Raw genomic sequence first — 26,195 nt, forward strand, 5'->3', positions numbered from 1 at the left:
ACGTCAACTCTCCGTGAAAGCCCAAACTCTTGCTGTTTTAAATTAATCCCACCAGTCATTTTCCCCCTGCGTTTGCTAAACTGAGTGAAGCCACCTGAGGGTGGCTGGGACCTGGAGAACCTTCTTTTAAGGATATAGTCACTGGCCACATGTTTAGGCCTTGCCAACCGATACTTGAGAAGGTGTGGGTACCTGCTCTGTTTGGCTGCAGCAACCCCACCACCACCACCACCACCACCACCACGTCTGTCCTTAGGTCCCAGGCTATGGTCTATAGCCCTGGAGTCACAGCCCTTTTCCATCACAGCCTTTCACCCCTGGCAGCTGGTTTTCAGACACTGTTTCCCATCCTCCCTGACCCTCTGTGACCCTCCTCAACCTTGTATGACTCTCTGTGACCCTCCATGACCCTCCCTGGCCCTCCATGACCCTCTGACCCTCCACAACCTTGTATGACCCTCTGTGACCCCTTCTCAGCCCTCCCTGACTCTCTGTGACCCTCCCTGACCCTCCACAACACTCCTTATCACTGACAGCCATGACTCTCCATCCTTTCTGCCTGACCCGACTGCCAACCTCATTCTGAATGCCAACTCCTGTCTTCTCCTGCCGTACCCCAACTCCATGTAGACCATGAGTCTGAACCTTTGTTTCTCACCGCTGGCATCAAAGGAAAAGCAGCCACATAGGATCCATGTATCCAGTCCCTGGATGTGGCGTGCCAGGCCTCCCTGACCTGGTGCTTTTCCCCGTCTCCCAAGCTGTCTCTAACCTTCTCCTTGCAGGAAGAGCAGCGTGCTGCTCCATAGTGCCCCTGTACTTAGTGACCTCTTTCTGCCCTTACCCAGTGGACACCCAGCAGGATGACGTCTTGTGCCCACAGATTCCCCAACAGGGATCTAAGTTGTACATTTTCTTCTGGGACCGTGTGTTCCAGGGACCAGCCCAGCATGCACCTGTGACCTAGTTTCATCTCCGTTGCTGTAATAAAATATCCTGACAAAAAGCAATGAGAGGCTAAGCCTGGTGGCTCACACCTCTCGTCCCCGTGCTTGGGTGGTAGAGGCAGGCAGATCTCTGAGATTCAAGACCAGTCTTCATAGAGAGTTTCAGGCAAACCAGGGCTACATGGTATCTCAAAAAAAACAAAACAAAACAAAACAAAAAAAACAAAAAAACAAAAAAAAAACCAAACCAAAACAAACAAACAAACAAAAAAACCAAAAAAAAAAAAAAACTTAGCAAAAAGGTCTGCTTTAACTTGCCAATGGACGTTACATATATAGTCTGTCATTTTAGGAAGTTGGAAAACCTCAAGGCAGCAGAGCGACGAATGCATGCACATATACTGATCATAGACAGCCCAGGACCCTACCAGAGAATGGTACTGCTTCCTCTCAGGCTGGGTCTTCCTACATCTTTTAAGGCAAGAAAAATAACTTCCCACAGGCATGCTGCTTTAGTCAGGGATCTCCATAGTCACAGAATGTATGTCTCTATATATTAAGGGAGTTTACTGGAATGACTTACAGTCTGCAGTTCACCTCGCCCAATAATGGGCAGCTGTGAATGGGAAGTCCAAGACTCTAGTCATTGCACGGTCCCACAAGGCTGGGTGTTTCAGCTGGTCTTCTGTAGAAGTTGGGCTGGCAAGTAAGTGCAAGCAAGGGATTTATTTATTTATTTATTATAAGTCCACTGTAGCTGTCTTCAGACATACCAGAAGAGGGCATCAGATCCCGTTACAGATTGTTGTGAGCCACCATGTAGCTGCTGGGAATTGAACTCAGGACCTCTGGATAAGCAGTCAGTGCTCTTAATCACTGAGCCGGCTCTCCAGCACAAGGGGGAAAGCCTTCCTTCTGCCATTGTCCTTATGTGGGCCTCCAGCGGAAGGTATGGCCCAGATTAAAGATGTGCACCACCACGCCCAGACCTAAACTGTTCCTTACTTGGAACTTGCTCTGTCCCAGGCTGGCCTCAGTCTCCCAGGATTAAAGGCATGTACTACCTTGCCTGGACCTAAGCTTTTTATGGCTACTGTGCCTCAAGGTCCAGATCAAAAGCGTGTATCATCCCATGTCTAGATCTGGATCAGAAGCCTGTGTCTTCAAGCCTCAAGATCCAGATCACGGGTGTGCCCTCCATTTCTGGACTGTAGTTCATTCCAGATGCAGATGCAGTCAAGGTGACAACTGGAAGCAGCCGTCACACGTGCTGTCTCTATAGGTAGTGTTTTCTGAGTAGTTATGAGGACCGGAGTTCAAGTCCCACACCCACTGAAAAAGTAAGCATGATGATTGTACCTATAACCCCAGCACTAGGGAGGCAGAGACTGGAGGGCCCCTGGGTCTTACCGGATGCCAGTCTGATCGGCCAGCCCCAGGTCCCAGTGTGAGACCCATTCTCGAAAGATGACACCGAGGAATGACACCCGATGCTGTCCTCTGCCTCCACACGAACACACGTGCACACACATGCACACACAAAGAAAAAAGGAACCGGGCTGGAGAGATGGCTCAGTGGTTAGAGCACCGACTGCTCTTCCAGAGGTCCTGAGTTCAAACCCCAGCAGCCACATGGTGGCTCACAACCATCTGTAATGCGATCTGGTGCCCTCTTCTGGTGTGTCTGAAGAGAGTGACAGTGAATATAAGAAAGAAAGAAAGAAAGAAAGAAAGAAAGAAAGAAAGAAAGAAAGAAAGAAAGGAAGAAAGAGAGAAAGAAAGAAAGAGGTAGAAGGGAGAAGCAGGCAAGGGTAGGATGTATGGCCTGGCAGAGAGAACTTGCCTTGAGTGAATGGTCCCAGGGGCCAGGTCACTAAGCACTTCCTGCTACCAATACCAGGCCTGGAGAGAGACTCCAACCTCAGCCCCTCCCGTTAATCATATCACCGGGTGATAACACCGACCTCCCAAGCTCAGTTCCGTGTTAGCTAGGTAATCATGGGACCAAGATGATCCCAGAGCATCACACAAAAACAACTGGAGAAAGCCTCGAGGCCCAGATCGCCACTTCCACCGCTCGTCAGCCTGTCTTGGTTAATGAAGCCAACCTGAAGATTCCAGTTCCCGCCTGACCGGCATGGAAGACGTCACAGATGATGCCAGGCACAGCCTTGGGTGTCAGTGGGGACCCTGGAGTATTTTTGTTTGTTTGTCGTTTGTTTGTTTTGAGATAAGGTCTCACTATGTAGCTCTGTCTCATCTGGAACTCACTATGGAGACCAGGCTGACCTTGAACTCAGATTTGCTCTTCCTGCCCCTGACTCCTGAGTGCTGGTATTAAAGGCACGTGCCACGATATCTGGCTAATGTAACATTTCTTTTAAAAGATTTATTTATTTTATGTATGTGAGTACCCTGTAGCTGTCTTCAGACACACCAGAAGAGGGCATCAGGCCCCATTACAGATGGTTGTGAGCCACCATGTGGTTGCTGGGATTTGAACTCAGGACCTCTGGAAGAGCAGTCGGTGCTCTAACCACTGAGCCATCTCTCCAGCCCCCTAATGTAACATTTTTTTATGTGTAAGTGTTTTGCCTGCTTGTATGCCTGTGTTCCATGAGTATCCTAGCACTCCTGGAAGTCAAAAGCAGGGTCAGATCCTGGGAATTGGAGTTGCTGGGAGTTTTGAGCCACCACGTGGATGCTCGGAACTGAGCCTGAGTCCCCTGGAAGGGTAGCCAGTGCTCTGAGTCCATTCCCCAGCCCAAAACTTTTTAATTTAAATAATTAATTAAGGTGTACAGTCATTCTGTCTACATGTATGTATGTGCACCATTGCATGTCTGGTGCCCTCATCGGCCAGAGAAGGCCGTCAGATCCTCAGAGACCGGAGTTACAGATGGTTATGAGTCATCACGCGGGTACTAGGAATTGAACCAGGGTCCTCTAGAAGAACAGCCAGAGCTCCTAACCACTGAGCCATCTCTCCAGCCTAATAAGGACTCCTGTTGGTGCTCTATTCATACAAGCACTCCTGGCAATTTCTTACACTCATGCTGCCAGAGAAGGAGGGAGGACCAGAGTTTCTTCCTGGTAGATAGCAGAGCCAAGAGCTTGCCTGGGCTCCCTGTGCCAGGGTTTAGTCACCAAAGATTCCATGGTTGGCTAGGACAAGCTGACAAAGGCGAGTTACAAAATATATAAGGATTAGTTACAAAATATATAAACTTACTAAACCCAAAATGCAATCAGTAAAACTACCCACTAGGCTGGCATACATCGCAACTTGTGTATTTCTCTCTCTGTAGAGGTGAATAGGAATGTAGGCAGATTTCAGGAGTGAAATGGTCCTGGGGAGAGTGTCCCCTGGAGGCAGGAACTATCGTGTAAACATATTACATTTGAGGTACATCCAGGACTGGTATTAGGAATGGAATCTAGGGCCTCGCACGCTAGGCAAGTGTTCTCTGAGCCACACCCCAGGCCCAGGGCTACTTTGCACAATTGTCTGGTTTTGGTTTTTGGTTGTTTAACAGGTTCCCAGACCTTAGTGGCCCCCAAATCTTAGAGAGCCCCTCAGACTTTAGCACAACTGATTCCGTGATGGAAATACCATTCAGGCCGTAAAACTCAACTCGTAGACCTCACCTCCAGCCAAAACGAAAACAAAGGCCTGATCTAGAAAAGTCTGGGGGCTGGGGATTTAGCTCAGTGGTAGAGCGCTTACCTAGGAAGCGCAACGCCCTGGGTTCAGTCCCCAGCTCCGAAAAAAAGAACCAAAAAGAAAAGTCTGTAGTTCTGGACAAATTTCTGAATGCACTTTTGCTTCTGTAGCTCTGCTTCTGGCTAACTGTTCTTGTTAACTGAATTGTGCCAACCTAGGACATGGCTTTTGCGCTTTAAAGCTCATTCTGAAAACAACTTAAGGCTACACTGAGATCCCAAACACCCAGTGTGGTCGCCAGATGGCTAAAAACAGCTTTCCATTGGCTCACGCCTCCATCCACGCAGTCTCCTCTGTCAGATACCTGACCACAGTAATTGTCCTGAGTGGTTGTTTTCTGTGTTTCGTTTTGTTTGTTTTTCCGTCTTGAAACAAGCTAGAGGAGACCTCAGTTGAGAAAGCGCCTCCATCAGATTGGCCTACAGGCAGGTCTGTGGGACATGTTCTTGATTAATGATGGATGGGGGGTGGAGGGGTGCGTCTCAACTGTGGGCAACGCCGTTCCCCAGCAGGTGTTCCTGGGTTGCAGATATAAGAAAGCCAAACAAAGCGGTAAGTAAGCACCGGTAAGTAAGAACACCTCTGCCTTAGCTCCTGACGCCAGGTTCCTGCCTCCAGTCCCCGCCCTAATGTTCTGACGCCCCACATGATGGACTGTAGGCTTGTAGATAAAAATGACCCTTTCTTCCCCGAGTTGCTTTGAGTCAGTGTTTTATCACGACAATAGAAAGCAAACTAAGACAGGGTGGTTGAGACAGAGTCTCATGTAGCCCAGGCTGGTCTCTAACTCACTACATAGTTAGGGTTGGCACTGAGCAGATCCCTCTGCCTCAACCTCCCCAGAACTGATATTACAGGTACGCACCACTATACCCAGATGACTTTTCTTTTCATTGCGTTACCTGGGCTTTAACCAAGCTCCAGAATCAAGTACCCTTTCAGCCCCTGTTGCTGGGGTTACAGGCTTGTACGTACCATTGCACCCCAGCCTCTGGCAGTCTTTCTTTGAGTAGATCGTTAGAGCAGCGGGTAGAGATGCAAGGCAGTTATGTTCTTGTTCAGTTCTGCCTTTATGCAGATAAGATACCAGAGAGAGCTACTCACTGGCCCTAGGGGAACAACCCTGCCTCTTCTCTCCTCACCCCCTTGGCCACCATCCCAGAAGGAAGCACAGACAGGCAAGAGAGTCCTCCCATGATCTGCTGGGGAAGCATCAAGGAGAGAGGGTGAGTCGGCCTTGGGCTGGGCACAAATCTGGGAGAAAGTGTTTTGGAGCTCGGGTCTCGTTCTGTATAGTTCAGGGGGTGCTGGAACTCCCGTTCACCTTCCTGTCTGGGACTCCTGGTGTTGGAATTATCAGCTGGCACTGCCAAAACCATCTTGGATTTATTGACGGGTGACATTCAAAAAAAACAGAGGGTGATGCTTCTCAGATATTTGTGTCAGTCTTAAGTGATGGGAGATCTCGGGAACACAGACATCCTAGGCCTGTGTATCTCGTAGCTGAGACAGGATCAAACTTAGGCTGGTAAACCGCAGCCCCACCCAGTCGCCCCCGCCTCATGGCCTTTCTATATTATCACGGCTAACCTCAAATTTACTTCAGCTTTCCTAGAGCCGGGCTTGCCAGATTATTCGTGGTACTGGGGAGGGAATCTAAACTCTCACACGTGCAAGGCCAGTGCCCTCCACAGAGCTACACTTTCAGCCTTCTTCGGACTCTCTGAGGTGGAGTGTAGCAAGTCTGCTAATGACTTCTAGTTCCGTTTGGATTGCGATGATGCTCGAGGCTGTTGTGAAGTATGCTTGGGTGTCTACATCCAGGCCTACTGTAAATATGTGGCGGGCTCACGCAGGAAACACTGAGAAGTCATTAGATAGCATCCTCAAACCTGAGACAGGGTCTCACTAAGTTACCCAGACTTGCTCAGAAGTCGTTCTAAAGCCCACCCAGCCAAGACCTGAATTTTCTTAATCCTCCAGCCTCAGCCTTCTAAAGGATTAAATGTGTCTATCACTGTGCTCATCCCCAACATTGCCTTTCCGACCAGCTCCCTGGTGATATGGCCCACGGACTCCTCGCCTGGAGGACCTCCAGGAGCCCTGAGAGTGTGGGCTGTTGCTTGTAGTTTTGAATGCAAGGGGGAAGCTGTGTGGCTCCCATGATGCGGCTGGCTTCCACAGCACACTGCCCTGGCTGGGAAGGTAGGAAATGGAAGACAGGTTATCTGGAGTCTTTCCCCTTGCTGCTGAGTGATTGACAGCACAGTCAGGGGGTGGAGTCGTACTGCTCGCGCCGACCTGTGTGCTGATTTGAAGATTTCACTGTTTGTTCTGCCCTCTGGTGGCCTTGAGGCGCACAGCGCCACACAGCGGTTACCTGAGACCTCTCACATAACACTGAGGAACCCTTCCCTGAGGAGATGGAAACCCTGTCACCTCCTCCTAGGGACCCGAAGTTTCTGTTTAAATGGAATCATGTGAGGTCTTCTGTGTAGATTTTAACGCTTTTTTGAAACTGTTTTTATTGAAGTAACATTGTGTTACTTTCCCCCTCCCGTCCCTCCAGTCCTTCCCAAATACTCTCTCTCCACCAGCAAATAGATTTGCTTGCTTTGTAGTGCTGGGGATCAAACCCCAGCAACATGCACATAGGAGACGTCCTATCCCTGAAATGCACCCGTTAAATGGTTAAGCTGGAGCAATAGCTCAGAGGTTAAGAGCACTGACTGCTCTTCCAGAGGACCTGAGTTCAAATCCCAGCAACCACATGGTGGCTCACAACCATCTGCAATGAAATCTGATGCCCTCTACTGGTGTGAGCTACAGTGTACTCATATCTAATAAATAAATAAATCTTTAAAACAAACAAACAAAAAAGGACCCTGGTTCAGTGACTTCCCTGCATATGACAACTCACAGTCATCTGTAACTTTAGTTCCAGGGGATCTGGTCCCTTCTTCTTGTCTCTTCAGGCATATTACTCACACGGTACACACGTACACATGAAGGGAGAACATTGTTACACACAAAAAAAAATTTGTATAAAGTGTTTAAGATAGCTGAGGTGATATTGAAGAAGCTGAGGCAGGGGGATTATGTAAGTTCCAGCTATATCCATGTCCAAGGCAGTCCTGGCTTCTAACCCCCAAAATAACCATGAAAAGATGAAAGGGCTAGAGAGATCACTCGGTTATCAAATACTTGTCTTGCAGAGCATGGGTACCCGGGTTCGATCCACAGAGCATCTGTAAACACTGAGGCAGAGACAGGGGACTGCAGAACCTGGCTCGACAGCCAGTCTAGCCTGAGCTGTAAGCTCCAGCCAATGAGATGCTTTATCTCAAAGGATGTGGGCAGTGATTCTGAGGTTGTCTTCTGGCCTCCAAAAGAGTGTGTACACGCATGCACATACACCACACACAAATACTTGAATTTTTAAAAGGTAAATAGAATAAGGCCCAGCCCCTATGTGTTCTCTAACCACATTAAAATTAAAAGGTTATGATGTTTATTTTTTGGGTCGGGGGCAGGTAGAGGGATGGCTCCACGGTTACGGTATCTCTTGGCTTTCTGGAGGACTGAGCTGGGTCCCTAACGCCGTGTCAGGCACCTCACAGCCACTTGGAACTCTGACATCTCTGGCCTCCAAGGGCACCCACATACACAGGACAATATCTGCACATACACACAAATAAAACTAAAAGCAGTACACCCTTTAAAAATAACTAAAGGGGGGTTGGGGATTTAGCTCAGTGGTAGAGCGCTTGCCTAGCAAGCGCAAGGCCCTGGGTTCGGTTCCCAGCTCCAAAAAAAAGAAAAAGGGAAAAAAAAATAATTAAAGGAACTTTTTTTTTAAACAAAGAGGCCACGCTAAATCATCAGAGGCCATGCGAAGTTGCTGAGAGCTGTAACAATCCGGATCTCACGCCGTGGGCCCGTGATTCTGAGGAACGCACCCTGCTTGCCCACTGTACCCTGTAATAGACAAGGTCAAATTCTGTTCTTGGTAAAGGAAAAGCACGGAGCAGGCTGGTCATGCTTCTGGAACGTCCACACCTGGTGCGGATGGTAGGCTCCCTGCTTCAGAGACGTTGGTTCGCAGCGTGGACAGCTGCTGAAGTGATGACCAGGCAGAAACTCCTGCTCTCGATTCTTCCTCGCATTCATTACTCAGTGTTTGGACTTGGATCCTCCCAGCCAGGGGACGCGCCCCCGAACAGTATAGCTAGGAACAGGGGACAGGTGACAGAAGAAACGTTGGGTGAGCATTGGACTTTAGACATCCCACGTCAACCTCCCTCTCAAGACAAGGTTCGACACAGCGGCGTGGCTGAAGAATGGGTGTGCTTGGACCTTGTTATAACCCTTTCCTTATCAAAGCCTGGAAGAGAAATGACTGGTGCCAGATCCTACCCGAAAACAACCTCCCTTACACGCCTGCCTCACGCCGTGCCCTCGGAGGGCATCAGGGCTTTTCCACTACCCCATGCATACGCATTGCTGAGTAACAATGCCCCATGGCACGGAAAGATAACGGCTTACAGAGAGGCCAGTCGGTGCTCAATAGGGGAATGCTATCTAATTTGAATGCCAACAGAAGCTGGGAAACCTCCACCAGCATCCAGCAGCACACCAGGGCCCTCGGGTCACTCACTGCCTTTAAAATCTGAAGGGGTGGGGCTGGGGATTTAGCTCAGTGGTAGAGCGCTTACCTAGGAAGCGCAAGGCCCTGGGTTCGGTCCCCAGCTCTGAAAAAAAGAACCAAAAAAAAAAAGTAATTACCTTTGTTTGGGGCTGGGGATTTAGCTCAGTGGTAGAGTGCTTACCTAGGAAGCGCAAGGCCCTGGGTTCGGTCCCCAGCTCCGAAAAAAAGAACCAAAAAAAAAAAAAAAAAATCTGAAGGGGTGGCAGTGTGGCCCAGTGGTAAAGACTGAGCCTGACCTACACCGGTATGAGACATAAAACAGTTGGGGCAGAGTCAGAACAAAGCCGTGTATGGAACTATCCCTACACTTCTCCATCCCTCTGCCAGTTGAGATGTGCAATCCCAGCACTCGGAGAATCAGGAGTTCGGATGACGTTTGGATCAACCTGGTTACCCGAGACAACCACCAAGAAATGGGCGATATGTATGACTCAGTGTCATATGAACTCTTGTTTTAACAGGTCTGATGTCCTCTTCTTGGCTTCCTCGGGTTATCAGGCATGCACAGGGTGCACATACACACATGCAGGCACACACTCGTAGACCATTTAAATTAAAATTAATATTAAAAAAAACTCCACCAAAAAAATCGCATGTTATCATTTCATCGAATTTTTTGCTTTCCCATTTACAGCTCAGCAGATGAACCCAGGGGCTATTCACGTTGGGCATCTGAATTATACTCTCAGTTCCCCTCCCAAGCGTTTTTCTTTGAGCCAAGACTGGCGGCTACTCAAAATCTTCCCACCTCAGCATTTCTGGTGTTGGAATGAAGGGTATGCACCACCATGTCCAATGTGATGTCAATTTGTGGCAACCTAGAATCATCTGAGACAAGAGCCTGGGCTGAAGAAATGCCCAGATCAGGCCTGTGGACATGTCTTTAGGGGATTGTCTTGATTGTTGATTGACATGGGAAGTCCCAGTCCACTGTGGGCAGCACATTCCCTAGGCAAGAGATCTTGCACAATTCAGAACAAGTAAAAGCTACAAAAGAGCAGCAGGCAGCAGGGGTGTGTTTGTTTCTTTCTGCTCTTGACTGACTGATGTGACTACTGACTGAGTTCCTGCCTTGAGCCATCCTCAGTGATAGACAGTAATCTGGGACTGTAAAACAAACTAACTAACCAAACCCTTCTTCCCCTAAGTCGTTTTTGGCCAGGATATTTTATCACAGCAATAGAAAGGAAACCAGGACACCTGGCTTGTCCCAAATTCTAAATACCTTCTCTATGTTCAAGAACGAAAAAAAAAAAAAAAAAAAAAAAAGCAAGCTCCTGAACTCAAGAGATAGAGGCGGTGGATCTCTGTGAATTTAAGGCCAGCCTCATCTACCTAGTGAGATTCTGGACAGCTAGGGCTATATAAAGAGACATTGTCTTAAAAACAAAAGCAAACAAAAACAGACAAAGGGCTACACTACAGGCACTGACAGTTGTCTGTCTGTCTATCTCTCCTGACTCCTTTCAATGCCCTACCCCTTTCCTTTATGCTCTTCAGACAACCTCAGTTAGCAACTCCCTCACTGCAAAGCACTGGCTCTCAGCTCACACCGTCCTGGTCTGGAGCCCCCCACGACCAGAGTACTCTTCCCACCCCACCCCCAACTTGCTGCTCAGCTCCCACCTCAACTCCCGGGTGCCTGACCTGCCAAGAGCCTTCACTCTTCCTGAGTTACTCAGTTTGTTCATTTGACTAAACTCCATCTGCTGCTTAATTTTTTATCAATTGACTTGAGAAGAGAGACCTCAGTTGAGAAAATGCCTCCATCTGATTGGCTTGTGGGCAAGTGGGGGGTGGGAGCATTATGTATGGATGTTGCAACCTCTGAGCAGGTGGTCCTGGGATGTATCAAAAGAGCAAGCCAAAGAGAAGAGCCAGCAAACAGTGTGCCTCCGCCGTCTGCGCCTCAGTTCCTGGTCTAGCTTGAGTTTCTGCGGTGGCTTCTCTCAAGGATGTACTGTGATCAGCTGAAACAGCACTTTCCTTCCTAAACTGCTTTTGGTTGTGGTTTTTACCACAGCAACAGGAAACGAACTAGGACATTCTGCTTCCCCAACGAGAGTCTGAGCCCCAAGTGACCAGGGCTATTTTTTATCCATTTTCTCTCTTCCCTAGTATAGCAAAAAGGCTCAGTAAATAAAAACGCAGACTAATAGGAAAATCATACATCAACTCACATCTCAGAAAAAGCAGCTTCCAAACTTTGTTTTCCTCTCCTCCCCTCCCCCTCCCTTTTCTTCCTAATTTTTTGTTTGTTTATTTGTTTGTTTGTTTGTTTGTTTTAGATAGGGTCTCACATAGCCCAGGCTGTCTATTTAAGCATGACCTGGATCTTCTGAGAGCCTGTCCCCACCTCCCAAGTGCCGGGATTGTAGGCTGGGCCCCCACACTGGGCAAGACACTCATTCTGAACGTGTGTGCTGGCAAAGTTTCTGTGTTGTATTACCAATCATTTTGGAATTGAGATCTGAGACCTAAGTCTACAATCCCAGAATTTTTGGCTAACTTGTTTTCCCACTTTGAGGAAACTTAAGGGCTGGAGAGATGACTCAGCAGCTAAGTGCACTTTTTCTTCTGGCAGAGGACCCAGGTTTGATTCCCAGCACCCACATGGTGGCCCAGAACCATAAAAGTCTAGTTCAAGGGGGTCTGTTACTCTCTTCTGACCTAAGCAGGCACCAGTTACCATGTGGTGTGCACACATATGTGAGGGCAAGACACGCAGATAAAATGACATAAATCGAAATTTTAAAATATCTTAGAAGCAACTTAATGTAAAAAATCTGGAGGATGCTTGGTGGGCTCTGGGTATCTCATATCCTTCCCCACAGTGGATCAAAGGCTTCCTAAAAAGAAGGGCATTGAAGAAGGCCCTCTAGAGTCCAGCCCCAAGAACTGTACCTGCCCCTACCTTTTCTTTTTAAGGCAATCTCTTGGCTCTTATCAGAGATGGCTCTGAAACCCAGGTCAATTTCCTGGAAAATATTAGTAATTTGTCATATACATTTCTTCAACCCGCCTCATTCTGTGCTCTGTAATTCACCAAAGTGTCCTTAGGTTCATTGGCGCTTACTAAAGACCGTTTCAAATGCCCCGTTGGGCGGGAGGCTCAGACCTGTAACCCTTAACATTTGGGAAGCCAAGGCAGGACCATCTTAGATTCAAGGCCAGCCTGGACTATACAGTGGATTCCTGAGCAGCCTGGACTACAGAATGGGACCCTGTCTCAAAACACAAACAAACAAACAAACAAACAAACAAACAAACAAAAACGCAAGTATAAAAATGAATCCCAGAGCTAAAATACAGTGGCGGATTTTATTCCTCATCCAGAAGCCAGAGAAGCAAGGGCAAGATGGCCAGGCAAGCTTCAGCAGCTCTGAAAACCATGAAGATCCACCCACACACTTCCAAACCAGAAGCACAGGTTACTGTGTCCCCAAGAGTGCTCACTAGTCACCTTCCAGCCCTAGAGTCTGTTGGCCATGGCTTGGCTGGCTCCTGAAACTGGGGACAGGTTCTTCAGGGGACACAGAAGACAAATCTGTAGAATAACTTCCAAGAGAGCCCTGAGGGTGTCCTTGGGGCAAGGTCCATGATTCCTGTGGGCAGGCGCAGTTGTCAGCCCAAAAGACCATTCAGGATGAGGAGAACCAAAAAGAGTCGCCAGCTCCCTCCAGGGGACATGGGGCCCCATGCAGCTACACCACCCCTCCCCCCCCTTCCCTGCCCCCTACCCGGCTCAGCTCAAGCGCAAGTGCTCTTGGGACTCAGGATGAGTGTTGGTCACGCTGAATTGCGATCACGCTGAACTGCGACTGCGCAGGCACCAGATCCCACTGTCTGGATACTTCTCTCAGGGTCTAACCACAGACGGGCACCCACCCACCCTGTTGAGGAAGTTGAGGCAGGGATTGAACCCTAAGCTTTCAGATCTCATCTTACCGCAAAACAGGCAGAGAGAAGAGAAATAGTTGGGGGCCAAGAAGCTGGTCTTTGCTCTCCCAAGACTGCAAACTCAGCTCTTTATTTCTGTACCCCACCTCTCTCTCCCACCCCACGAAGTGACATCACCCTCAATCTTCTTTTCTTCGGAGTGTTTTTTTTTTCTCCTTCAAACTATTTGAAATATATGAAAAACTCTGGTCCTGTCACGCCTTATTTGGAGACCCACATGTTGGAGAGGGAACAAAAACAACGAAGTTTTCCTGGAAGGAAACACCCCCACTGTCCATTGCCACCCCAGCAGATCTACACTTCTGGACTCAAAGTGGGCTCCTGATAAACTGCTGAAGGGTGAAGGCGGGGAAGAAAGACACCCGCTGACTGACCTCGGGCTACAGTAAATAAATCAAAGGAGCATGTCTAACAAGGATGAAAACCTGCGGGCCTGGTGGGACTTTGCTCTGGATTTGGCCACTTCGTCCAGACAGCCCCATAGCAGCTGAACACGTGCCGAGCGCAGGAGCCCGTGGTGGCCAGCCTGTGGGCAGATTGCTGGACCCAGACCAACCTCTGGTGACCCCTGCACTGCAAAGAAGAGGACGAGGTATTGACTACTTTCCCAATACTGAAAAGTGTATCTCACCGCGCCACTCAGGGTTCCTTAAAAAGACAATAAAGTTTTCTCCTCAAACAGTGTTACTTAAGGCCACGGTATAGCTCCGGACTTAGAACACAGGGATCCACACTCAGTCTCCAGCAATGATAATAATAATAATAATAATAATAATAATAATAATAATAATAATCTATTAATAATAATAACGATAATAATAATAGTTTCGGCATGGTTGCTTGGGCAAGAATCGACTCTCCACTAGGGACACTTGGCTGTAGACCTCGTGGTGGGCACCACTAGGCTAAGCCTTTACGACCCACATCTGTTGGCCCATTATCTAATGTGGCATAGGGCCAGTAACAGCTGTTGGTGCCCGTGTGTTCCAGACAGAAATACCCTTTCTAGTCAGTCTTTCAAGGCCGTGACTGGTGAAGACTTGAGCAGTGGGAACCGTTTCCCCTGGGTACCTCGCTGAGCCGGCAGTTTCAGGGGACCCACTGGCTTAGCCGAACTCTAGATGTCTAACTTAAAAGCAGAAATGAAAGGAAGGGCAGTTTGCCAGTGCCCGAAAGGGTTACTCTGATTTAGACTGGCAATAAAAATGCGATTGGCTAAGAGTTGGCACGGCCAAAGGGCAACCTAAATATCTTCCCTCCCCGAACAGCACAGCTGACACTTTGAGGAGGTGAGCCAGCTGCAGGCTACCCTTGCAGAGCAACGATGGAGAAAGAGGATCAAGAGAAGACAGGGGTGAGTGTGTGGCCGGCTGGCGGCAGCCAGAGCCACCAGGCGCCCGTGGGACTCCCGGGCGCTCTGGTATTGCAGAGCCTGCCCTCAGCTGGATGCTCTGTCTGGGAGAGGGCAGCTTGCTCAGAAGCCCAAATAGTGGGGTTTTAGAGGAGTCAGGGCAATAATGTTTGTAGACAGACACCCGTCGGGAATCCTGCCACTGAAACAGCTGTTGGGAAAGTGCCAGGAACTGGGCTGGGGAGAACGGGCCAGCTTGCAAAGTATTTGCAAAGGGTCCATAAAGTCCAAGGTGAAGCAGGTACGGCTCACACTTGTGGCTTAGCCTTGCAAGGGAGAGATAGGAGATAAGGAGTTTGAAGTTAATCTCAGCTACAGAAGGAATTAAAAGCCAGCCTAGGCTGAAGACCCTGTCATAAAAAAATATTTTTTTCTTTTCTGTTCCAAACTCACAGTGTAACTGGAGACTAGGGGTAGATTTCCTTGGCTGAGAAAAATTTCTGGTGCCAACAAGGTAACAGGAATCGATGAACTCATTCAAGGAATTGGTATTTTAACGCTTCCCATGGCGTTTGCTCATAAGTGGGTGGGGAGGAGCAGGCATCGGTGTGAAATGTTATTTATCAAGGTCCTTAACACGTGCACTGGAAGCTCGGCCTATGGCATACAGAGTGGGCGTGGGTTTGGGAGGGAGAGGCACCTGTGATTGGTTCCAGCTCCTCCCTGATTTAGCTGCGGCTAAGACCTTGGCAGGATGCATCGTTTCGATAATTTAGTTATGGAGACAGTTTGTGCCTCTGAGACTGGAACTCCTCAAACTCCTGATCCTCCTGCCTCTGACTCCCAAGCACTAGGGTTGTAGGGGTGTGCCATCACACCTAGGTGCTTATCTCTTTTGGTGACTTCGTCCGCGCCATCCCCTGGGTGCTGGAACGCTTGACAATGCACAGGAGGTGTCTGGCCAGGACTGAGACCTCTGGCCAATACTACTGCTTGGTTTGTCCTATGGTGCAGATGACCTCACTATTGACGCTGGGCATGGGATATCAATGGGGCTGCCTACAATGATGAGGAGTATCCCACTTTACTTCTGGTACAGGGCAGAATTCATCCCTCCCAGAAACCCAGAATTAGAGTCGACCCAGGAACTTGTTTGGTTCTGGTTTTTTGTTTTTTGTTTTTTTTTTTTTTCGGAGCTGGGGACTGAACCCAGGGCCTTGCGCTTGCTAGGCAAGTGCTCTACCACTGAGCTAAATCCCCAACCCCAGTTTGGTTCTGTTTTTGCTGTTTGCTGATTTCCCAGTGCTGGGGGCTGAAGCCAGAGCTTCATGCACGATAGGCAAGTGCTTCACCACTGAACCATCCCATCTCTGGGCAACTGAGATTCCAGGCCTGTGCCGCTACCACCCAACCTGTCTGAGATTGTCCTCCTGCCTGAGAAAGTGTCGGATGGGTCAAGTGTCAATCACCCATATTTGATAGGAAGGCATCCAGGAGTAGAGACTTGAATGTTCAGGGTCACAAGAGTTCCAGCGCCTCGGAAGGAAACAACCCAGACAGCCACTAGCATGGGGCGTGGGCTGACCTTGGCTGCCTGCCCCTCAGTGTCCAGGCACGAAGCCTAGGGGTTAGGAGAAGCCAGGGAGGCAGAGGCTGCGCGTAGTCTTCTGAGAAGATGGCAGGCAGCAGTTGGACCCAGCTGTCCCTCAGTAGCTCTGCAGCTCAGGTCTCAAAACTACTTGAGAACCGTTGAGTAAAACATCCCCCTTTTCCTACGAAACAGTGCTTTGGATGACGAAGACATGTTGTGTGATGTGTGTCTCTGCCATGTCTCCTTCAGTGTCCTGGAGAGAATCACCTCCCCTCTGTCCTCCCTAGGTCCTCACAGTTGCTTGGTATTGACTGACTAATTAGCCCACCTATGTGTGACACTTATTATATAGACTGGGTGGGGCTGGGAGGTCTCCTTCCCTGCCTGAATCACATCCAAAACAGGGTCAAGCCTTTACCGAAGCCTCAGGATGGTTCCCCAGTAATTTGGGGAGAGTGGGGTGCTGAAGATGGAATTCAGGACCCTGTCTAAGCTCCACCAGGGCTCTGTAGCTGAGCTATGCCCTAGCTCCAAGTTCTTCTCCCTCTCCTCTGAAGAATGGTGAGATGGTAACTCCCTTGCCACAGGATTCAACCACGTAGAGATACAGTTCATCACTCCCAGAAAATGAAGGCAGTCCTGTGGCTTTGTGGCCTCCATGGTTTTGGAAGCGGATGGTCAGGCTAGGTGGCAGAAGTCAGACACAGAAGGACACACGCTGCATTATCAGACCTGGGTGCAGACTAGGAGACCGGTTGCCAGGGGCCGGGGGAGGATGGTCATGGACGATGCCGTCAGAGTGCATGGTTCCTGTTACAAGGGAAGAGCAAGCCCTGGCCCTTCACTTCAGGGCTAATGATGCAGCAACTCAAATAACTGTGAATGCACTGATTGTAGCTACGCCTGCCCTGGGTGCTTGGAGTCCACTGAGTGTATTTGCCTGTTGTCTCAGTTAGGACTTTCCTGTGAACAGACGCCATGACCAAGGCTAGTCTTATAAAGGTCAACATGGAATTGGGGCTGGCTTACAGGTTCAGAGGTTCAGTCCATTATCATTAAGTCGGAAATGAGGCAGCATCCAGGCAGACATGGTGCAGGAGGAGCTGAGAGTTCTACATCTTCATCTGAAGGCTGCTAGTGGAAGACCGGCTTCCAGGCAGTTAGAATGAGGGTCTTAAAGCCCATACCCACAGTGACACACCCACTCCAACAAGGCCACACCCACTCCAACAAGGCCACACCCACTCCAACAAGGCCACACCCACTCCAACAAGGCCACACCCACTCCAACAAGGCCACACCCACCCAATGCCACACCCACTCCAACAGGGCCAAACTTAATTATGCGGCTCACTGGGCTGAGCATATATACAAACCTGTGTTCACCACTGAGCATGGTGGGGAATGTGTTGATGAGCTAACCTGTGCTAATCATTTCACAAATACACATTACACACCATGAAGAAAACCCGGCCTACCTACTGTACTACTTTGAAAGCCGGGACACAAGGAACACAAGTTCACTGGAAGCCTGGGCTACAGAGAGTTCAAGGTCAGCCCAGGCAACTTAATAACACCCTAGAAAACAAAAGGTTAATTTGTAAAACTTCCCCCACTTCTGTTTTTGACCAAGAGTTAAACGTCTCTTATTGCTAGTTGGTGCTCAGTCTTGGTCCTACAGTTCCAGGAGGGCAAAGGGGAAAAGACCCAGCTTGGGGGCAAAATGGTCAGTTTTGGTACCACAGGTGGGATGTGGCCTCATGAGGTACATTCTCCATCAGAGAATGAAATAGCTACCTAGGGGCTGGAACCCAGAGCCCTGGCTCCCTTCTAGAGGCCCCAAACCCAGTCCCCATCAGCTACATTTGGCAGCTTACAACTATCTATAACTCTAGTTCTGGGGGTCTGACACTTCTGGCCTCTCTGGGCACCAACATCCATGTGCATTGCCCATGTACGGACCCACACGCATACCCATAGCTACAATAAACCTAAGGTCTAAACGGTGTCAGCAGCGAAGGGTTTGCTCACAGGATTGATACGCTGACAGTAGGTGAGGGTACCCATTGCAAAGCAGTTAGCTAAGAAGTCAGGGACCTGCTGGGGACCTACTTCTGAGGAAGTGAGAGATGACCCTATTGTGAGGGCCCCCAGCTCAGCCAGCTCACTTCTTGAGAGAAATCTCTGGAGCTAGAGACAGAGATTTGAAAGACTAGGACTCTTCTAAGAACTTTTCTATCACAACCTGTTCTTGAAAGTCAGGCACGGGCTAGGTGTGGTGGCTCATGGCTTTAATACCAGCACTGGAGGCAGAGGCGAGTGGCAGAGAGAGAGAGAGAGAGGCAGAGAGGCAGAGAGAGAGAGAGAGAGAGAGAGAGAGAGAGAGAGAGAGAGAGAGAGGCAGAGAGGCAGAGAGAGAGAGAGAGAGAGAGAGAGAGAGGCAGAGAGAGAGAGGCAGGGAGGCAGAGAGAGAGAGGCAGAGGGGCAGAGAGAGAGAGAGGCAGAGAGGCAGAGAGAGAGGCAGAGAGAGAGAGAGAAAGGCAGAGAGGCAGAGAGAGAGAGGCAGAGAGGCAGAGAGAGAGAGGCAGAGAGGCAGAGAGAGAGAGAGAGAGGCAGAGAGGCAGAGAGAGAGGCAGAGAGAGAGAGAGAGGCAGAGAGAGAGAGAGGCAGAGAGAGAGAGAGGCAGAGAGAGAGAGGCAGAGAGGCAGAGAGGCAGAGAGGCAGAGAGAGAGAGAGAGAGAGGCAGAGAGGCAGAGAGGCAGAGAGAGAGGCAGAGAGGCACAGAGAGAGAGAGAGAGGCAGAGAGGCACAGAGAGAGAGAGAGAGAGAGAGAGAGAGAGAGAGAGAGAGAGAGAGAGAGAGAGGCAGAGAGAGAGAGAGGCAGAGAGGCAGATCTCTGTGAGTTTGAAGCCTGGTCTACATAGCAAGTTCCAAGACAGCCAAATCTATGTAGAGAGACTCTGTCTCAAGAAAGAAAGAAGGGAGGGAGGGAGGGAGGGGAGGGGGAGGGAAAGAGGGAGGAAGCAAGGAAGAAAGGAAGCAAGGAAAGAGGAAGGAAAGAATGAAGGAAGAAAGGAAATTATCCAGCCATGGTAGCTCACATCTATAATGTAAGAACTCAGGGAGGCTGAGGCAGGAGGTTTCAAGTTCAAGGCCAGCCTGGGAAACTTAACAAGACCTGTCTCAAAACAAAACCACCACCACTGCCGCCGCCGCCGCTGCCACCGCCGCCACCATCACCACCAGCACCACAACAACAACAACAACCACCCTAAGTGGTGGAGAACTTAATTTGCCCGTACAAGACCCAGTCAGTATCCCATTCCCAGTTCCCATCCATCCACCCATCCATCTATCCTGCAGCCAACTGAGCTAGGCTGAGGAGGTGAAGGACCGTCACACAGGGGGTGCCTGACTGGCAGCCGGTTCTAACTTCAGCAGGTCAGTCTTTGGATCTAGAGTAGACTAGAATGAGCACACTGGAAGTAGAGCGTGGTCCCTGCTTGGTCCCTCACTGGCATCTACCCTACCTCCCGCAGAAGCTGACCCTGGTCCTTGCCCTGGCAACTTTCCTAGCTGCCTTTGGCTCCTCCTTCCAGTATGGGTACAACGTGGCTGCTGTCAACTCGCCCTCAGAGGTAGGTCACCGCGGTGAGTGAACCAGGGTCTTGGAGCTGCTTGCGGTCCCTAGAGAGCAAACACAGCCTACCCCTTCAGGGAAAGGAGAGGGAAGCCCCTTCAGGACCCAGGTCACATGAATGACCAAGTCCTCAGACCTCAGACTCTCAAGAACATATCTTTCTGTGGCCTGGCTGTGTGTGGGGTCATCTGGAGGGCGGCAACCATAGCATCCACAAGGCTACAGCCATTCCAGGGTGCGGGAAACACCATGTGGGGAGAGGAGGGTTGGCCTGCCAGAGTTCTTCCCGCTACCCAACAACAGGCTACCCAAGCAGTTCTGTCCCTGTCTCCAGTAGGGCTGTCCCATCCTGCAGCTAAGCAACTATTAATGCTTTCTGCATGGGGCTGGAGAGATGGCTCAGTGGTTAAGGGCACCGACTGCTCTTCCAGAGGTCCTGAGTTCAAATCCCAGCAACCACATGGTGGCTCACAACCATCTGTAATGAGATCTGATGCCCTCTTCTGGTGTGCTGGTGTGTCTGAAGACAGCTACAGTGTACTCATATATATAATAAATAAATAAAATATTTTTAAAAAATGCTTTCTGCGAAGCAAACTGGTTCCGTGTCCTCTCTCCCTCAGTTCATGCAGCAGTTCTACAATGACACCTACTACGACAGAAACAAGGAGAACATTGAGTCCTTCACCCTGACGCTGCTGTGGTCCCTGACTGTCTCCATGTTCCCCTTTGGAGGTTTTATAGGATCTCTCATGGTTGGATTCTTGGTGAATAACTTGGGCAGGTAAGAGAAGAGTAGGTTGGCGCGCGCGCGCGCGCGCGTGTGTGTGTGTGTGTGTGTGTGTGTGTGTGTGTGTGTACACTTACTGGTATTGGTGGTCTAATATAATCGTGCTAAGGCAAGTGTTGATGTGTGCACACGGAAGCTGGGATAAACGTTGAATGTCTCTCCTCTACCGCTGTCCCTCTTCTAAAAACTGTATTCTTCTTGTCATGCTGTGTGCATGAGTGTTCTGCCTCCATGTAAGTATGTGCACTGCCCTGTGTGCCCAGTGCCTGATGAGGTCAGAAGAGGACGTTAGGTCCCCTGGGACTGGGATTCAGGACTGTTGTGAGCTGCCACATGAGTGCGGGAGCCGAACCCAGGTCCTCTGCAAGACCAGCAAGGATTCTTAGCCACGAGGCAATCTCTCCCTCCCCATTTTTTTACTGAATCTTAGGGAACTTCACAGAGCCCAGCCTTATCAAGAACCACCAACCCATTCACTTGCCCCTGAGCGGCAGCACTGGCCATGGGCCTCAGCATGGTCTCAGGTGGTTATACATGCCATCACATCAGCATGGCCCTCTGAGGTAGCACAGCTGCCAATCAGTGTGCTTCAGAAGGCTTCAAGCCTCCTCTTCCCCACAGTGCCTAGCGCTTCTCTCTCTTGCTGGGGCTCCAGTCACACAGGCCATTGTGCCTTGCTTTTAAGATGTATTCAGGGGATTAGAACTCAGGTTCTGCACGACAGGTACATTTTCTGTGCTAGGCCATCTCCCCAGCCTGTGTTCCTATTTCCTTTTTTTTTTTTTAAAGATTTATTTTATTTATATGAATACACTGTAGCTGTCTTCAGACACACCAGAAGAGGGCATCAGATCCCATTACAGATGGTTGTGAGCCACCATGTGGTTGCTGGGAATTGAACTCAGGACCTCTGGAAGAGCAGTCAGTGCTCTTAACCACTGAGCCATCTCTCAGCCCCCTCCTTTTATTTTTTTTTTAAGATTTATTTATTTACTATATATGAGTACACTGTAGCTGTCTTCAGACACACCAGAAGAGGGCATCAGATCCCATTACAGATGGTTGTAAGCCACCATGTGGTTGCTGGGTTTGAACTCAGGACCTCTGGAAGAGCAGTCAGTGCTCTTACCTACTGAGCCATCTGTCCTGTTTCTATTTTCGAAAGTGTCTCATGTAGTCCAGTGTGAGGCCTCATACTCACTATGTAGTCAAGGGTGATACTGAACTTGTGATTGATTGATATTGATTGATTGGTTGGTTGACTGATTTTGCTTCTTCCTCCCAATTGATGGGATTGCAGTCACGGGTCCACATGCTCCCATTAGGGTAGATGGATTTCTATTACCCAAAACTCATAAATATTTATCGTCTGCCTTTAAACACAGGCCTAAAGCAGAAGTCCTCATCATAAGATGAGGGTAGATTTGGGGCTGGGGATTTAGCTCAGTGGTAGAGCGCTTACCTAGGAAGCGCAAGGCCCTGGGTTCGGTCCCCAGCTCCGAAAAAAAAGAACCAAAAAAAAAAAGATGAGGGTAGATTCAGCATGGCCAATTTTCTTTCTATTAGGGTCATTCAACGAAGCTGGGCAGGGACCAATGTTTGGGGACCTAGACATCAGTAATGGCTGGGGACATCCCCTGGAATGAACACTGTGGGCCAGAGAAGACACAGGAATCCATGTACCTTGCCTCACTCAAACCAAAAGCCACTTGCCCTTTAGTGTTTCTTGGCTTTGAAAGAGTTAATTACCCATTTGCTGTAGGATATACTATAGTCTCGGGACTCAGTGGGTGAAGGCAGAAGGATCCTGAGTTCAGTGTCAGCCTGGTCTACAAAGTGAGACCCAGGCATGGTCTTGAATCAAGAGTCTGGACCTTGCTTTGAAACTTCAGTTCTTTTGTACTGAGTCTTGGGGCTGGAGAGACGGCTCAGTGGTTAAGAGCATTTGTTGCTCTTGCAGAGGACCCAGTTTTGGTCCCCAGCATCTGCCTGGCAGCTCTTCACCGTCTGTAACTCCAGTTGCAAGGGATCCGATGCCCTCTTCTGACTTCCACAGGCACACATGCACGCAGTGCACAAACATGCATTTAGGCAAAAATAATTCATACACATAAAATTTATAAATAAATCTTTATATCTTTTCCCTAAGTATACAACCTCTGGTTGGGGATCCGAGACCTTGAGGTTGTCCTGCGAGGTTAGTGTGAACTCACAGCTTTGTCCCTGGGCCCCCAGCGTGAGTCAGATCTGCAGGACGCAGGTCAACACCGGCGAACTCTTACCCAGGTGGGGCCAAGCCTTGCCCACTGAGATGACCATTTGGAATTCAGTCAGCATGGCTTCACTTGTTTGCAGATGCCTAAATATTTTGCAGATATTTTTAAAAACAGTCACCGTGACTTAATTTATGGGTGGTTTCTATGTGCCAAACACTATGTAAAGAGCTTCTGTCATAGCTGAGCAAGGGACACAGCCCTATGATCCCAGCTGTTCAGAGCCAGATGGTTTTAGGCCATTATACATGGCATAGTGAGATTACGTTTTTCAAAAATGTCTTCAATATGTGTGTGTGTGTGTGTGTGTGTCTGTCTTTGTGTGTGTCTATGTGTCTGTCTGTGTGTGTCTGTCTGTCTCTGTGTGTGTCTGTCTGTCTCTGTGTATGTCTGTCTCTGTGTGTGTCTGTCTGTGTGTGTGTATATGCGTATGTGTATGTGTGTGTGTCTGTCTGTTTGTCTGTCTGTCTGTATACACACCGATGGGAGTTTTAGTTGGCTTTTGCTTGCTTGCTTATTTTACGTCGTCTGAGGTTGTGGTAGTGGAACCCCAGGCCTCGTGCATCACTGATAGAATGGATGTGTCTGTGTGTCTTGAGGCTGTGTTGAAACCTCTGTGGACAACACACACACACACACACACACACACATGCATGTATGTATATGTATAAGCAACAAGCCTGTTGCCTATAGAGTTACAGATAGCTGTGTGTGGGCCATCAGGTAGGTGCCAGGAATCGAACCTGGGTCCCACAGAAGAGCAGCCAGTGCTTTTAATCACTGAGCCACCTCTTTAACCCACTTTGCCCTCTTTAACCCTCTTTGCTTTGGTCTTTAATCCCCAAGACAGGATTTCTCTGTGCCTTAGAGTCTTAGAACTCACTCTGTAGACCAGGCTGGACTTGAATTCCCAGAGATCTGTCTGCCTCTGGCTCCCGAGTGCTGGGAGTGGTTTGGTTTTTTTTGGTGTGTGTGTGTGTGTGTGTGTGTGTGTGTGTGTTTGAGGCAGGGTTTTAGAAGGTAATCCTCCTGCCTCAGCATCCTATGATAGGAGTTTGGGACATGAGAGAGCCACTATGCTCGGCTCCACTTGCCTCTTTCTTATAGCCCTGTATTTGTGATATTTTTTATTTTTATAATCAAGACTACTGTTCAGCCTCGATCTTAGCCCATAATAGCTTTTCTATCTTTTTTTTTTTTTTGGTTCTTTTTTTTCGGAGCTGGTGACCGAACCCAGGGCCTTGCGCTTCCTAGGTAAGCGCTCTACCACTGAGCTAAATCCCCAGCCCCTATTTTTTAAAGATTTATTTATTTATATGAGTTCACTGTAGCTGTCTTCAGACACACCAGAAGAGGGCATCAGATCCCATTACAGATGGTTGTGAGCCACCATGTGGTTGCTGGGAATTGAACTCAGGACCTCTGGAAGAGCAGTCAGTGCTCTTAACCACTGAGCCACCTCTCCAGTCCCCTCACTTCTTGCTATCTTAATTCTTATGCTTTCCAACTTTTTTCCCCACCATCTTAAGCATTTTAAGTTCTTTCTCTCATGCACTGTGCTTTGGCAATGAACCTAAAAACTCATTTCAAAGCCACCTAGAGTTTATACTTCGAGAATTTTTCTTTTTCTTTTTCTTTTTTTTTGGAGCTGGGGATCGAACCCAGGGCCTTGTGCTTCCTAGGCAAGCGCTCTACCACTGAGCTAAATCCCCAACCCCGAGAATTTTTCTAGTTTTACATTTTCTTCTATTATCTTGTCGACTTGCTCTTTGTGAAGGGTGCAAAAATCTGTGTCCAGACTCAGTTTTATTTGTCTGGGTTTTTAATTTTTTTTTTTCTAATCCTTCATTTTATTTTATGTGTGTGGACGTTTTGCCTGCATGTGTGTATCTGATGCCCGGGACCCCAGAAGAGGGTCTCAGTTCCCCTGGAACCCAGGTCCTCTACAAGAGCAGAGTGGTCCTGACAGAGGTCTCTAGTCTGTTCTTATGGTTTTTTTTTGTTTTTTTTTTTTTGTTTTTTTTTTTGGTTTGTTTGTGCCTGGACACATGCTAGGCCCGAGCCTCGTGCCAAGTCTGTCTGTGTTTGAGGCTGTGCCACCAGGTTTGGCCTGAGCCGTCAGATCCAGCAGCCCACATACCTCAGTCTTCTCAGCGCTAAGAGCTTGTCTTCATCTGGCCTTTGGTTTTCCCTGCGAAAGCTTCTCAGTTGTCAGCCATGAGCTGGTACAATCTCTTTCCCATTGATCTTGAGCATTCAGGATAGGTTTCCAATGATTAAAAACAATAACAATAACATAACAATCAACTCTGACCAATAAATCACAGCTGAAATTCCACAGTTAGGGCCGGTGAGACAGCTCAGAGAGGAGCCCAGGCCTCGTATCTCAGTCCATGTTCCTCTGTCCCGTCACCAGTGCCCTCTGACCTTTGCTCCCACAGCAGGATGTGCGCCTGGCCTCTGTCACTGCTGTAACTAGGGGACACCGCGGAGAGCAGACATTAGGGAGTGTCTGTTGACTGACTGAATGCTCCTGAATGCACAATGAATTCATGCCGAGTGCATGAATGGATCCTTAAGCTAACCCAACTTTTACTCTCCACAGAAAAGGGGCCTTACTGTTCAACAACATATTCTCCATCCTGCCGGCCATCTTGATGGGGTGCAGCAAAATTGCCAAATCCTTTGAGATAATAATTGCTTCCAGACTTCTGGTTGGAATATGTGCAGGTAAGGAACCCTTCCTGGCGCCTCCCAGGGATCCCATACAGCCTGAGGCCTCTGAAGCACAGAAACTAAAGCTGACCCTCATCCTCATGGGCAGGCAGCGGGCAGACCTTCGCAGCGATGCTTCCGGAAGGGGAAGCTGTCGTTTGCTTTGTTTTTCCAAAATCCGGGATTGAACCCAGAACCCCATGCAAGCTGGACAATTGCTTTATACTGAGCCACAATTCCTGGCCTAGGAAAACTGTTCTTTCTGAGTAAACTACAAACCCTGAGTTTAGAAGGAGTCTTCCAGCCTGGTCTTTTTCCTCAGTATCTCAGCACTGACCAGGATAATGGCCTGTGGGAGGGTAGTGTTGTTTAGTGAGCAGCGCCTTTGTCTGATAGACTGCCCTACGTCACATGAGAACGAAAAGGTCCTGTGAAATTCGATTTCAGTTGTTGTTTATCTGTGCGTGTGTAAGAGAACCAAGTCGGACAATAGGGT

At 48.9% G+C, this 26,195-nt stretch overlaps 1 protein-coding gene across 2 annotated transcripts in view; it reads left to right on the forward strand.

The window, feature by feature from the left end:
* The first annotated feature begins 5,825 nt into the window (after window positions 1–5,825).
* The window catches only part of Slc2a5 (solute carrier family 2 member 5), a 35,692-nt gene continuing 15,322 nt past the window's right edge, over window positions 5,826–26,195 (forward strand). Inside the window, exons 1-4 of one of the 2 annotated variants that reach the window (XM_087550965.1) lie at window positions 5,826–5,897; window positions 19,821–19,919; window positions 20,545–20,705; window positions 25,590–25,714. In XM_087550965.1, coding sequence (XP_087407091.1) covers window positions 20,548–20,705; window positions 25,590–25,714 — 283 coding nt within the window. In that variant the 5' untranslated portion in view covers window positions 5,826–5,897; window positions 19,821–19,919; window positions 20,545–20,547. 2 annotated transcript variants of the gene reach the window in all.

The sequence above is a fragment of the Rattus norvegicus genome, chromosome 5, assembly GCF_021556685.1.
Source record: "Rattus norvegicus strain SHRSP/BbbUtx chromosome 5, alternate assembly SHRSP_T2T, whole genome shotgun sequence".
Classification (NCBI taxonomy): Eukaryota; Metazoa; Chordata; class Mammalia; order Rodentia; family Muridae; genus Rattus; species Rattus norvegicus.